Consider the following 14,894-nt stretch of genomic DNA (forward strand, 5'->3'; position numbering starts at 1 on the left):
ATTTGAAAACATCTCAGGGACCAGAAGAGAAAAGTAGTCCTAAGAATTAAGCTCGTCGTCTCAGCCTACTACACTGTAGTTTGGCAGGTCAGGCTCTGCATTCCAAAGGGGGACAAGTGCTGGTTGCTCCAGAGGCCTTCAGGAGAGCTCTAGACCAAGGGGTGAACGAGGCATGCGCTTCAGCTCCAGCGTTCTCTTGTTCTAGCAGCCAAGTGCAGCCTCTGCCATCTCTACCAAAGCCACAGTGGACTTGGCAACCCTCCCCCACCTCCCAAGTAGTTCAGGGGATAAAAATAAAGATGAGTCAAGACCAGCACCTTCAAATTAACAAACTGTAATTGTTTTCCCAAAGATACATTTTTTTCATACACATCCATCATACACTGTAACCAAAAAAAGCAGTGTACATGAAATAAGAGAAAATAAATTAAAAATCCATAGCATAGGTAAGGAGGCTCTAGTCTGGAGCACAGCTGAGTTTCCAGCAATATAAGGAGGCTCGAAAGTTTCTTTTATAAGAATGCCTGCTAGCAAGGGTTCCAGCAAGGTGGTTGGTTGGTCTGTAAGTCAGTCTTGAGTACTTGAAACAGTTCTGTGTTTGTTTTTTTCCTTAGCGTTTTAGAATAGCCATCATTGTCCTGCAATAGGCAGAGCTATCACGTCCAGGAAAAATGAGGGAGGGAACCACAGAGGCAGCGTGAGATCCAAATACAGCATTCAAAGGTAATTGGTCCAGTGGTGCCTGGGGAAGGAGGATGGGGAGGACACTCCGGGGTTAGCCATCTTCCTTTGGGGGTGTGTACCAGCCTGCAAAAAACCACAACAAATCACAGTCAGTGTGGTGGGGGCTGAAGTCTATCCCGACCCTTGATCACCAAAGATGCCTCCAGGGTTACAGGTGAAGAGCCTAGGAAGGGCTGCCCAGTGTGAGGAGCTGGTGAACAGGAAGCTGAGAAACCGCCTATCTGGAGATTTTAAGGGGAGAGTGGTGAGCCCCCCCTGAGATGACAGAAGAGTCAGAGGGGCTTTTTCAAAGGGTGGCAGGGAGGAAGAGCAGCACCAAGTCCATATGTGGTATAGTCATGGGTGCTTTTCTGGGAGAAGAGGTGTGGACCTCGTAGCCATCCCCAGCTCATCTTCAGAGAATGAGGGAAGTGGTATGATTTGACAATGGATGCTAAGGCTCAGAAACCAAAAGAAGGGGTTCTTGCTATCTGGCTGGAAGTGAAAAAACCTCTGGCCTGGCAAGGGTCCGAATCCCAAGTCCTGGCTCCCGTCTCACCGTTTTTTTCGTGGATCTGCACCAAGGACTTGTAGGACTGCTGTGCTCTTGTCAGACTGTATTGAGACTGGGGAGAGGAAGCCACCAAATCAGGCCATGGCCAGCTGCTGCCTTAATGCCCCTCACCTGCCGTAGACTGCCACCCAGGTGTCCCAGCTCCCAGCACTGTGCTCTGACAACACACTAACCAGCCTCCACTTGGGAGGTTCCTCTGGGACAAACATCCCAAAGCCTTCCCTGCACCCTCCAAAGTCTTAGGCTGCCCCTCAGGCTAAGGCCCTGTCCCCATTCCCAACGTGGGCATCCCAGACCCTCCCATCCAATGCCACCAACCCAGGGCCTATCCTCTCGGTCCCGCAGAGGCAGCCTTGGCCTGCTGGTGGCCCGGATTATATTGGGCCCCAGGCAGCAACACCAGGCCTGGTACAAGCTCCTTACTTTGTTGGCTCCAAACTGCACTCGTGCTTTTCCCTTCACCAGTGTGGCACTGATCTGCATAATCACGGACTCTATTGAGTAGGCACTGCTCCAGCCCTGGTAGCAGGGAACAACAAGGCAAGCAAGTCAGGAGGGTTTTAAGAGAAACCTTAAGCCTGTTCTCCAGGCAAGCAACTACATCTGTGGAAGGGCCCTTGCCCATCATTCCCAGTTCAGCCATCACCTGCTTGCCCCGACTGAAAAGGCCCCATTATGCCTTTACCCCACCTCAAGAGGGGTGTGTGTGGTAAAGCTCAGCCTCGCTCCACCCAGCCAGCCCGGAGCGAGGAAGGCTCACCTGTTTGGTGAGAAGTTCCATGCAGATGGCGCCTCCGCCCAGAACATACCTGCAGAAGAAAGGTTAGTGAGCTACACCTGACAAAGCTCCAAATCCCTTCCTTACCCTCTGGAACTAGAGCTGCCCTCTTTCCCTTCCCCAACCACTCACCCTCCAGAGAGGACTGGAGACACAACCCTGACAAATGGTGGGTCAAAGGGAAAGTTATCCTAAGAAAGAGAGAGAGAGACAACAATTAGGGAGAGGAGGCCAGGGTCCTCCACAGGACTAGAAGGCAGAGAAGTCAGGAGAGGCCGAGGAGGAACTGGGCAAGAAAACAGACTTACTTTAAAGGAAAAGTTAAGTAAGATGAAGTCAGCTCCTTCTTTTTCTTTGAGGATCTGGAGATCATTGTGCAAAGCGCTGTCCTGGTCAACTCTGTGAAGCAGTGAGTCTGGGCTGTTTCCTAGTCCCAGCCCAGGAGCCTCGTAATGGCTCCCACTCCCCCAGGCTAGCAGCAGATGGACAAGTGCCCACACCCACTCTTGGGACCCTGCAAACAACAAGCTGCATGGGACTGCCCTGGAGATTCCCACCACAGCAGCTCCACTCACACCACTCCTCAACTTCCTTTCTAATCCCGGAGTCCCCACTCACTTGAGGAGTTTGACATTCCAATCATACAGACTGTCATTCACGAGTTCGACTGCATAGTTGCCTGGAAGGAGGGAAGAAGAGGTGTTATAGGGCTGGTCCAGGTGGTGACTGGTCCCTGGTGCAGATCCCTCTCCCAGGCTGAGAGAAAAAGATCAAAGGCTCTGGGTTCACTCCAGACGGACATGCACCCAATCCAAGCCAGTGGCTTGAAGAATTCTATTCTTAGGCTGAATCTTCCTAAGCATCATCCAGGTATCCCAGAACATGAATGGGGACCCCCTGTCACCATCATATCCTTCTTTATGAGAAACTCCAGCTCAGGTCCCTTTCCAAGGTGCACTCACCACCTTTGAAACTCTGTGATCGGTATATATCCCTGAGCTCCTTCATCAGCCGGTCAGTGGCCTGCACCGAGCCAGACACCGCACCCTATGAGAGAGGGACAAAAGAAACATAGGAGACCTGAGGGGCAGGCTGGCAGCTTGCCCAGGATTTAGGGCAGGATCAGGCACACTCATAACCTGCCCAAAAAAGAAGTCTGCTCTCTATACTGCCAGGCAACGGCCTATTATTACTTCTCAGCCAGTATCCACCAACCCGTTCACCCAGCTTCACCCTTCAAGGCACGTACATTTAAGTAATCTTGCCTCTGGTTCTTTTTAATTTTCTCTAGTATGGCCAAGTTTTCTTTTCCGATGCCATCATCTTCAGACTTCTTGCCCTCAGCTGGTTCTTCTTCTTTCATTTCATAGTGATCCAGGTCTTCCGTGTCCTGGAAGAGGTGTGGAGTAGGAGTGAAATACAAGAAAGAAAACCAACACATAGGGGACATCATCCTCCTAGTCCCATTTGGCCTAGAGCAGCAAGATAAGGAGGCAGCAGTTCATCTAGCAACCTTAAAAGTATAACACCCTTTCTGTTTCTGGAACAACTCCCAGGCCCACTCTCTCCATAACCTAAAAGCATGATGCATATTTCTCTCTTAATTCAGTTCTCAAACTGCAGAGCTACAGTAAGAACCTAAGGAAAGTAGGCAGGGACTTACTCTCTTGTTCCCTAGACTGGCCTTGCTCCAAGTGCCCCTAAAACTCTTCCTTGTCAGGAGAAACCCTTCCTTAATTCCTAGCAGAATGACTCCAGTGTGACACTGTGCCTCAAAGCTCATGTTTCACCAGGTAACTTTTGTACCCAGGGGTTCTCAGGGAACAGGTGCGAAGGAGAAAACCGGATCCTAAATCTCCCTTTCGTACAAGTACAGGGTCTAAATCAGGTATGTAGGGCCATCGACTGCCAAGATGGCTATGAAAAAAGAGGTTCAAAAAGGGAGATGGTGGAGGCCAAGAACAGAGGATTAGCCCGTCGCCCTGCTCTTAAGTGAGCAAGCAGCTCACTGGATGTGTGGGGGTGGGAAGAGAAGAGAAGTCCGTGTCCAGGGCTCAATACCTCCCAGTCTGGTGCTGGAGGATGGGGGTTGTCCACTGGTGCCTGGGATAAGGGAGTTTCATGTATCACCAGCCCTCTGTGGCCTTACGACCCTTACAAAGTTACAGAACCTGGGACCTTAATCCAATGTTGGGAAACCAAGTGATCTCCTCACTCTGGCAGGATGTGATAATACTAATCTCCTAATTATTACATGAGCAGCTAACTTCTCCTGAATGATGAGTGTATGCCAGGTACTGTACTAGGTTCACTTCTCACAAATACCACATCATTATCCTACATTACCCCCATTTTATAGACAAAGCAGCAGAGATCTAACAAGGTTATCATGCCCAAAATCATACAACTCTTAGCAGAGCTAAGACTTGAATCAAGTTCTGCCTGGCTCTGATGCTCAAATTCTTGACCATTTGTTACAATCCGCAAAGGCATCTGTTTCTGAGAATATATCAGATAAATTAATTAGCACTGATATACTGAACAAAGCATTTTATATATAATGCCTCATTTAATCTTCAAGACAAACCATACACAAAGATGTCATAACCCCATTTTATAGATTAGAAAAAACTGTGTCTTAGTAGGATGAGCTACAATTCCTCAATTAACCTAGGTAGGACAGCCAGGAGGCAAAGTCAGGTGTGCCCAATTCCAAAGCTGTGTGAAATTAACCTGTTAAATCTTTTATTTGAACAGACTTGCATTTGCTGATACTTTGCATTTAACTGCCTTCAGGGGTTAAATGTGCTTTTCCATCCCGTCCACCCCCTCCCCCCCACCACACTGGCTGTTCTACCAGGTCAGTATATATAAATTTGTCTTTATTCCTTTGGTAGTTCTCTCTCCCCAGGTCTGGGCTAGAGCTGTCTACAGTGGGTGATCAATGCTGCGGACTACAAGAACTTCCTGCTGATGCGGATGCTACAACCACCTCAGGGTGCAGGCCTACCTCAGGCATCTCCTCATCTTCATCTTCTGAAGACACATCTTCCTGTGTACACTGCAGTGGGGAGGGGAAAGATGGAGATCAGAGCCCCAGTGGCTTCCCAGAATGCCCGAGTCCCCAGGTTTGGAAGCTGTATGCCTGCCCATAATGCCGCCAGCTTCTCCACCAGCCAGATCAGAGTGGAAGTGACAGCCCAGAGAATGACTCCACTGTCAGCCCATTAGTGTCCTCCTACCATATTCCAAAGAATAAAAAAAGTGAAATGGTGCTTTCTGTCATTTACCTCACAAATCCCAGTTTAATTTCCCCAAGTACCCCCCTCCTTTATTCAATCTTCTGTAGACTGATATTGCGTTCTTGGTTCTAAATGAAGGGTCTTGGTCCCCCCAGTGGCCACCAACTGCTACTGCTAAGACAATGGTACCCCCCAAAGGCGGATACTGCCCATGAAGTTGAGTTTATTTTCCCCTTTAAAAATATTTTTATTGTGGTAATGTATATATAAAACATAAAACTTGCCAGTTTAACCACTTTAAGGCATAAAGCACAGTGGCATGAGTTACATTCACAATGCTGTACCACTATCACCACCATTCATTTCCCAAACTTTTCCATCACCCTAAACTGAAAGTCTCTACCTCTTTTGATAGAAGAGATGAAGCTACTAGTGCCCCATTTAGCTATATTCCCATCTGGAGAAGAAAGGCTGAGATTCAGAATTTGTGTATGTGCTTGGAACAGGTGGCAGTAGAGAGTAAACTACTGCAGATTCATCTTAATTAAAAAGTACTTATTGAATGCTGTGTGTGTGGCAACTCTGTAACAGAGCTCAGAGACCCTCAGCTACTCACCTGCTCTGCTGGCAAGGGCTGATCCAGCATCTCCACATCTGGATGCTGAGGGAGGTTATAGAGTTTACACAGGTCGGAGATGATCCTCTTCAGATGCTGTAATAGCTGGGGGTATGGGACCACAATGGGATCAAATCCTCCTTCCCCACTCCATTGTGGACAGGTGCAGTTTAAGTGCTCAGACTCCAAATTGGTACCTAGTTCTCTAAGCTATAGACCAGGTGGCTGTGGGAACAATTCTACTAGAAGACTAATCCTAGGGCTGTGGAGGGATCTCCCCCAAAAGGCATCTGCCCCCAAATATCCAACCAATTGCACCATCCACTTCCCAGGTATATCTCCCTGTCACAGGATCTCATACCATGGGCCTCATAGGAATAAATGCCCACCGCCCAACACCCTGGTCCCCTCACCAGAGTATTCCCTTTTTTTATGTCCACCAGCCTCTCCAAGACAGCAGCCAAGTTAGGGTCATCAGACTCCACCGACCAGATGGGGGGTACAGCAGGGTATGACTCCTGAGGGGAAAGGAGCAGGGAGAGCAGTCAAAATAGAACACTCTGGGAAAAGCCAAATTTTGCCTGCCCTCCCTCCCTCCCCAGATTTCTAGTGCCATTGCTTCCCCACCCAGACCCCCAAACACACATAAAAGTCCAGCTTAGCAGATCAGTATCTAACCAAGTGGCTTCCCAACAACAACTAGAAAGGAAGAGAAAGAGTCCTTGGGAGAACCCTTTCCGAGAAGCCTGGAACCTCTGCTCTCTTTGAGAGTAAAAAGCAGGGAAAGCAGCACAGCTAACAGTGAAAAAGGACTTCTGATACATGTACTGCCCACCAAAGGCTCAGACTGAGGGTCTCCCTAAATCCAGGAGAGAATCCTCTAACTCTTCTGCTGTGCAAACTCCCTAAGTTAAGGAAGGGATCACATCATCACAATCACATTGATGTGATAAAGTACAAAGATCACAGCTCCCTTTAATTTTAGCTGGGATGATGAAAACTGGACTGTATCTCCAGAATCTAAGAGCAAAAGGGTATCAGGAAGCATCTCAACCCTCTACCACCACCCCTAACTCCTCCCACCTCTCCTTTGGGAACCTGCCACCCTCTCAGTCCAGGCGTGGGCTGTAGGGCTCCACATGGCAGACTGGGAGAAAGAAGCCTACGCTGCTGACATTCCCAGAATTCCTGAGCCACAGTGCCAAATGCAGCCTGACCAGACTCCCCCACTGTCCAAAACAAGAGGGTTGGTTCAAGCCAAGTCTCCTTTATAGGGGCCAGAGGGGTCTGACTGAGGACCCTCTAAACTAACTTCCTGCCAAGGAGAAAGACAGAGTAGATGGGCTATGGCAACTGGAAGGGCAGCTAGATAGGAGCAACTCTACCCTTAAGGAAGTGGAAACTTAATTCAGCAGCAAAATTAATTCTTGGGGTTTGCAAACATGCCAAAGAAGCCACTCACTTCTACTAGGGAATCTTAGCTCTAATCCTCAGTGCTGGAGAGCAAAATTATCAGAGGTGCTCAGGTGTTCACCTGACTAAGCCACCACAATTCCCTCCATCTAATTTTTTAATGGAAAATTTTAAAAAGGGTAAACAGGAGGAGACAGAAGAAATGGGACACAGGAGTTTTGTTTGGTGGGGCATCAGCCAAGCTAAGCCGAGGCTTGTCTTACAAAACCTTGACCTGGCACGTCCAGGTTTGACTGAGGAAAGGCACAGAAAACAAGAACTATTAATTTGAATTCAAACCCCAAGTACTACAGAAATCCACAAGTCTGCCTTTTCCCAGACTACTTCCATTAGCAGTCTGCCTGCCTGGATGGAGCACTGGCCCCAATGTCCCTGGTTACAGCTTCCTCAGGAAGGACACCACTACAGCAGGTAACACCAAGCTACATACGAGCACTGAACATTCCCAGATTGTCAGAGCCAACCCTCTTCAAAGAATGTCTGAGGGTAGATAGACTAGAGGCATGTGAGGTGTCTAGTCTAGCAGACCCAGGATGGAATAATGCTCACTGGGGAGAAATGGAAGTGTTACTGCTCTGAATAAATGGGGGTGACCCTGGCACATCACCATTATTACTGGGAAAGGCAACAGCCCAGGGCCATTGAGGACATCCACAGGGAACAAGGAGGGGAGTGGCAGATCTGCTACCAGCTGGGGCAAGAGAGGGAGAGTTAGAGATTAGGCCTGAAAAAAAAAGAGAATCTAAAGGAGAGAAATAAATCAATAAACTACAAACTATCAGTAAGATTCAGAGACTAAAGGGATCCATGAGGGATGTCTGGGTAGGGATCCCACAGGTGGCAACGTCCTAAGTCAGAGGAACTGCTGAAAGGGGGGGCATCATTAATATGTGCAGAGTTCCAGGCCAGGTCCTTCCAGCTGGGTCAGGGCAGAGGCCTGGAACCTCGGGATGAAAGTGAGAAGGGGCATTCCTGGATGGTAAAGTAAAGTAGTAGAGGAGGAGCCAAAATCATGAACCCCGGGATGTGGGTGGGTTCGTGAAAGGGCCAGTCTAGTAGCCATATGTCGGGGTGACCCTTAGCTATCAGGGCAGGGGTCAACGGAGAGATTCTGGATGCCCGGTAGAACCTCAAACGGTTAGAAACAAGTGTAACCTGGAAGGAAAGAGCCGAGCCTGAGAAGGGCTTCGGCCTCACAGGTCCTTAAACATCAAAAAGCTATACGAGGTGATCCTGAGTCCCTGACAAGGGGCCCCAGAGCGGCACACGCGAAGGGGTCCTCACCGTGATGTTGCAGTGGATGCGGACGGGATCCCCAGGCACCGAACCCCGCGGGGGGAGATGCGGTCCGGGCGCGGCCCCCGCCCCGGCCCCTCCGGCCCCAGCCAGCAGGAACTCGCAGCTCAGCTCGTCCAGGCAGGCGCTGGCAATGCGGAAGCGCTCGTGGCCGCGGTGGAAGATGGACTCGAGCAGCTTCAGCTCCCGCCTCAGGCAGGGCCCCGGCCCCGGGCCCCCCCCCGGGCCGCCCCCGGCCCCCGGCGCCGCCCCCTGGCCCCCCAGCTGCTGCCCCGGCCCCGGCTGCTGCTGCCCCTGCGGCTGCGGCTGCTGCATCCTCCGCTCCGCTCCGCTCCGGGGCCGGCGGGCCGGGCGCCTCCGGCCTCCGCTCCGGGCTCCGCCGCCGCCGCCGCGGTCCGCACTTCCTGATCCCCCCTTCGCCAAGATGGCGCCGCCGCCACCTCCGGGACAGGGCCCCCCCCCTCCGCTCGCGGCCCCCCCCCAGCCGCCGGAAGCCGCGCGCCCCTCCTCCCCCTCCTCAGCGGCCCCGCCTCCGGCCCCTCTCACATGACCCCCCTGCGCTGGCCTCCTTCACGTGACCTCTCAGTCTTTCCCGCCCCCTTTCCCCGCTGGAAACCCTCTACATGTGACCTGGAGCTTCGGGCTCGCCTCTTATCTGCTTCAGTACGCGTGTACGTACGTCGGGAGTGCGTGCGCGTGACGTCCCTTCGCCAGCGTTCCCCTCTCACGTGACCCGCGGCCGCGTGCTCTCAGGGGCTACCCGCGCGGACCCTGCTTCCTGCTCGGGGCCCCTTTTCCCCCGCCCTCTCTTCGCCGCGAGCGTGCCGGGCCCTCGGTCCGCCGAGAAGAAAGAGAACTGCAGTTGTGCTCTACCATCTTTGTCCTGCGTCTCCACCCGGGTCCTGGGCGCCAAGTCCGGGGGCACCTGAGCCTCCGCTCTTCGAGGGAGTGGGCATGCTGCGTCTCCACACTGAATGAGGGGCCTGTGGTCGGGAAGGAGCTAGGGACAGGAGTACAGGAGGTTTGGTTTCTTGTTCCAGCCCTGCCGCTAAACCGCTGTGCGATCTTGAGCCAGGCAGTTTCCCTCAGAGCTTCCTTCTTCTCTGCGCAATGGCTCGGATGAGCATAATGCCTGCTTTGTCTACTTCCAGGGATTCGATGCGCGGAGACCGTGAGGTGCCGCGATAGGTCGCTGGTCAAATATATAGGCGGGCTGATGGACAGCCAATCCTCCGCGCTTTTCAGACCCCAGGGGTCTGGACGGAGGTGGGGGAAGGGCTGCGTGTGCTCCCTAAAGTTGTAGGAGGAGTGCATCAGTAGTGTAAACCACTATTAGCTCGGCAGTAAGATGGAAAGAGGTCGTTTCGGGCGGACCCCATTCCCAAACCACGAACACCTTGTGGTTGACTCGGCATTTGCCAGGGGTCGGCGGCATTGCCTCCGAGCCCTCGCTAGGTGGCACTATGACAAAGGACAAAACTGGCCGAGGCTCCAAAAAACTGGGGTCGCTTTCCCTGGCCACGGGAGGGCCTGGTGAATTCTGCAGGTCGGATTCACCGGTTGCACTAGCGGCCAGATCGCCGACGTCCTCACCCCCCTGAACTGAAACGAGTCAACCTGTTTTGGGAGCTGACTGCACGGTGGGTACTCGGTGGTGGGCTACTCATTTATATATTAATCGGCATTCCTAGACGGGCGCCTTTAGGCAGATTGGGCTCTGGGTATTTAAAGATGATCGAAACGTGCTTCTGGTCTTCCAGGGGCCATTGGTCTCGTTTGGATCGGTTATCTTCATGGCACCTGTGTGTCTGCGTGTGCAGGCTGGTAGTGTAAAAGGCTGTGGTAAAAAAAAAAAAAATCCCATTTACAGAATACTTCCCGAGTCAGGATATGTTTGAGATACTTCAAAACCTCCCAATAACATGGCAAGATAAGCATTTTTTTTTTTTTTGCCCCCATTTTACAAGTGGAGAAAAAGAGTAAGTGCCCAAGGCTGTATAGCTGGTAAGTCCAGTTCCTGGGAATCAAGCCCTGGTCTGTCTCTGAAGTCCATGCTCCTTTACAGGGCTCTGCCTTCTCTGGTGCTTTCTCAAGAGAAGTTCACATATCACTTGACTCCAGCTCCAACCAAGGAAGCCACTTGGAATATCTTGAATTCCTTATTTTTATAAAGGATTTTAATTAGAAAACAGCATGATGAGACAGCCCCACCAGTGTTGCACAGACAAGCGTGATTACTGGAACGAAGTCTTTCTCTTCCTCTCTGCTGCTCTGTTCAGTATCTCAGCTCTGGCTGGGTGGGCCTTTGGGCAGCTACAAGCCTAGTGTAGAGTCTCTTTTTTTTTCCAAGGCGTACAGGGGATTGAACCCTGGACCTCACGCATGAGAAGCAGGCACTCAACCACTGAGCTACATCTCCCCAGTGAGAGTTGGTGTTTTCGTTTGTTTTTAGGAGGTACTGGGGATCGAACCCAGGACCTTGTATATGGGAAGTAGGCCCTCAACCACTGGAGCTACCTGTGCTCCCCTAGTGTGGAGTCTGCTATCCTGCTGAGATATGGAGGGCGGGACATTACAAATGGAAAGGAAATAAATGATGGATATATTCATGGACTGAATACTAAGGTGATAGGAAAACAGCAGTAAGAAAACAAAAATCCCTGCCCACATGGAGCTGCATTCTTGTAGGGAAAAGACATAATAAGGGTAGAGTCTACAAAGCCGAGTGATTGACTAGATGTGGGAGAAGATGAATTAATACTTTCTGAACACCTACTATGTGTGAGGCCCCAGGATGCAACACTGAATGAGACAGAGGCACCTTCCACCTTTTCATGTTTTGAGCCTACTAGAAAGTCAGACATTGCAAGAATTGTTATACATCCTGTCACTTAAGTGCCTCAAAGGAGAACATGACTGGGGGATCTGGGAAGGCATCCCTGAACAAGTGACATGCTCAATTCTGAAGGATGAGTGGCATTACCTAAGGGAGAGGAAAGGCTGGACACTCCCAGGCAGAAGGGACAGCATGCACAAAGGTTCTGAGGTAAGACTGCCAAGTCAGAGGAACAGAAAGAAGGTCTGTGTCTAGGGTGAGGGAGAGAAAACGGTAGTACAGGCAAGGGGCAGGGGCTGGATCCTGGCAGGTAGTCAGTCATGTTTAGGAATTTAGGCTTTAAGATCAAAAGATCCCTGGGGTTTTGAGTCTGAAAGCCTGGTGAGTAGTCATAGTAGCACTAACAGAGATCGAGACTTCTCAAAGGAGAGCTGAGTTTTGTGGGAAAGGTGGGTGTGGAGGAGGTGGCAATGGGGAGACATTCTGGAGGAATCCAGTGGGCTGTGGTTCTGAGTTCACAGAAAGGGCAGGGTCATGGGTGTTGACTGGAGGGTCTGCTATAGCTGTCCTTGTGAGTTAGCGTATAAAGAGGCAGCACAGCTGAGTGGAAAAAGCATGGACTGGGGAGTCAGGCAAAACTGGGTTTGGAGTTGAGCTCTTCTGCTTTGCTACTTGAGTCCTTTTTTTCAAAAAAAAAAAAAAGATTTATTTATTTATTTCTCTCCCCTTCCCCTCCTCCCCGGTTGTCTGTTCTCTGTGTCTGTTTTGGTGCGTTGTCTTCTTTGTCCACTTCTGTTGTCAGCGGCATGGGAATCTGTGTTTTTTTTTTTTTGTTGCGTCATCTTGTGTCAGCTCTCCGAGTGGGCAGCACCATTCTTAGGCAGGCTGCACTTTCTGTAGTGCTGGGCGGCTCTCCTTATGGGGTGCACTCCTTGTGCGTGGGGCTCCCCTACGTGGGGGACACCCCTGCGTGGCACTGCACTCCTTGCGTGCATCAGCACTGTGCATGGGCCAGCTCCATACGGGTCAAGGAGGCCTGGGGTTTGAACTGCGGACCTTCCATGTGGTAGACGGACGCCCTAACCACTGGGCCAAGTCCACGTCCCCTAATTGTGTCCTTAGGCAAGTTATTTAATTTCTGCAAACCTGTTTGCTTATCTATGAAATCAGCCTTGCAAGGTGGTCATTGTTCCAGTTTAGATGAAATGATATATGCAAAGTGAATAATGCTGTGGTGGGCACACAGCATTGCTCAGCAAATGATAAATACTACTGCTGGTGTCATCACTGTTAAAAGAGGTCCTCGCCATTTAATAATTTGTAGGGCTTTACCATGTGCCAGTTACGGCTATACAGCAATAGATAAGACAGGAAGTGTTCTTGTAGCACGTCCATTTTAATGGAAGGATTCAGACAATAAATAACCAGAATATCAGACTGTAAGTAAATGCAGGGGATTAAAGTATAGCCATGTGATGGAGAGAGACGGGAGACTGCTTTCAGTTCGGTAGTCAGGGAGGTCTCTATAGGGAGGCAGTGTGAGCTGAGGTCTGAGGAAACAGAGAAGCAGGCCTGGGAGGGCCTGAGAAGAGCATTCCAGGCAGAGGAAGCAACAATCTCGAAGACTGAGTAAGAGCAAGGGTGGCGTGCTCTAGAAGTAAGAAGCTAATGATATACTGCCAAGAGCATGGGCTTTGAACCCTGGCCCTGCCAACATAGCCATGGTTGACTTGGGGCAACTTACTTAGCCTGCCTATGCCTCAGTTCCTGCATCTGTAAAATGGAGTTCATATTAGAACCTACCACAGAGGGTTGTTGGGAGAATTAAGTGAGGTAACACACGTAAAGTATCAAGAGCTCAGTGTCTATATAAAACAGATTGAGGCAGTGGACTTGGCCCAGTGGTTAGGGCATCCGTCTACCACATGGGAGGTCTGCGGTTCAAACCCTGGGCCTCCTTGACCCATGTGAAGCTGGCCCATGCGCAGTGCTGATGCGCGCAAGAAGTGCCATGCCACACGGGTGTCCCCCATGTAGGGGAAACCCATGTGCAAGGAGTGTGCCCATAAGAAGAGCCGTCCAGCGCGAAAGAAAGTGCAGCCTGCTCAGGAATGGTGCCGCACACATGGAGAGCTGACACAACAAGAGCACGCAACAAAAAGAAGAAACACAGATTCCCATGCTGCTGACAACAGAAGCAGACAAAAAAGAAGACGCAGAAAATAGACACAGAGAACAGACAACCGGTGTAGAGGTGGGGGAGGGGAGGGAAGAGAAAGAAATAAATCTTTAAAAAAAATAAAAAGTATATTAAAAAAACAGATTGAGAATCAGAATGACTTGAGTTTAGTGACAGAAGAGGAAAGGGGTAAAAGATGAGGTCAGTGAATAAAGCAGGGGCTGGGTTCTGGAGGCCAAATTAAGTTGTTTGGGTTTTATTCAAAGCAAAGTGGGATACCACTGGAGGACTTTAAGTAGGCATGATCCGATTTAAATTTTTCAAGGCTTGCTCTGGCTCTTCTGTGGAAAGTGGACTACCGGGATTTTTTTTTTCCCACTCCAAAAGTTGTGTGGTGTCAGAGTGAGCAGGTCCCTTGCTCCCAGAAGCATAGTATTCTGTCATCAACTCAGCAAACAAGTCTTGAGTCCATGCTCTGTCAGGATCTGCACTGGGAACCGGCAATACAGAAATAAGATGCAGTCCCTGGGGGTAGCAGCCAGCATCATGCCTGGCACAGTGGAGGGGCTCCTTACATGACAGCAGCTTCTCATTTAATCACTGTTTTGTTGTGCCCTTGAGCATATGGTACAGTGGATGAAATGGAGTCTGGCATAATCAACTCCCATGCAATGTGACAAAACAAGAATCAAGAAGGGTGAGAGCCATGAAGGGTGACATTAGCCAGGATTCAATCCCCAAAAAGAATGTGAAAGATGAGGAGTAACGTAGGTGGAGATGGGGGTACATTTTGAAAGAACCAGGCCCTAAAGTAGAAGGAGCTTGGAATAAAGGCCTAAGGCAAGGATGGATGACTGAGGAGAAGAGGGGAAGGGGCTCAGAATTGACAAGAAATGTAGAAGTGATGGCCATCAGTGCTATAGCCATGATAGTATCAGTCCTGGAGGTCCACTGAGCAATAGGTAATTAAATAATGAAAAAATTTAAAAACCTTTGATCCAGCAATTTCACTTAGAAATTATTAAAAGTATGTGCAAAGATTTCCCTATAATGGAATATTTTGCTGCTGTTAAAAATAGTTACAAAGATACTTATTAGTATGGACAGATGCTTGAGAGTTATTAAATGAGAAGGGAAGATTATAAAACTTAGGTAGTTTTTTATATAAAAATTTATG

General features: G+C 50.0%; 1 protein-coding gene across 1 annotated transcript; it reads right to left on the reverse strand.

The window, feature by feature from the left end:
* Positions 1-318: 318 nt before the first annotated feature.
* Positions 319-9,114, reverse strand: UBE2Q1 (ubiquitin conjugating enzyme E2 Q1). The gene is made up of 13 exons (XM_058309757.2): positions 8,691-9,114; positions 6,347-6,451; positions 5,934-6,038; positions 5,086-5,136; positions 3,325-3,465; positions 3,038-3,122; positions 2,694-2,754; positions 2,384-2,474; positions 2,208-2,266; positions 2,058-2,106; positions 1,721-1,816; positions 1,283-1,349; positions 319-807 (listed from the first exon to the last, which is right to left on the reverse strand). The coding sequence occupies exons 1-13, from the start codon at positions 9,015-9,017 to the stop codon at positions 776-778; spliced, it is 1,269 nt and encodes a 422-aa protein (XP_058165740.1). The 5' UTR covers positions 9,018-9,114; the 3' UTR covers positions 319-775.
* Positions 9,115-14,894: the final 5,780 nt, after the last annotated feature.

This window comes from Dasypus novemcinctus, chromosome 13 (genome assembly GCF_030445035.2).
Source record: "Dasypus novemcinctus isolate mDasNov1 chromosome 13, mDasNov1.1.hap2, whole genome shotgun sequence".
NCBI lineage: Eukaryota > Metazoa > Chordata > Mammalia > Cingulata > Dasypodidae > Dasypus > Dasypus novemcinctus.

Coding starts and splice junctions, on each gene's coding strand:
- UBE2Q1 (XM_058309757.2), bottom strand. CDS start 9,017: ATGCAGCAGCCGCAGCCGCAGGGGCAGCAGCAGCCGGGGCCGGGGCAG. Junction 2,475..2,693: donor TGGAATGTCAAACTCCTCAA/GTGAGTGGGGAC, acceptor ACTGCTTCACAG/AGTTGACCAGGACAGCGCTT. Junction 1,350..1,720: donor TGCAGTTTGGAGCCAACAAA/GTAAGGAGCTTG, acceptor TCCTCTCCCCAG/TCTCAATACAGTCTGACAAG.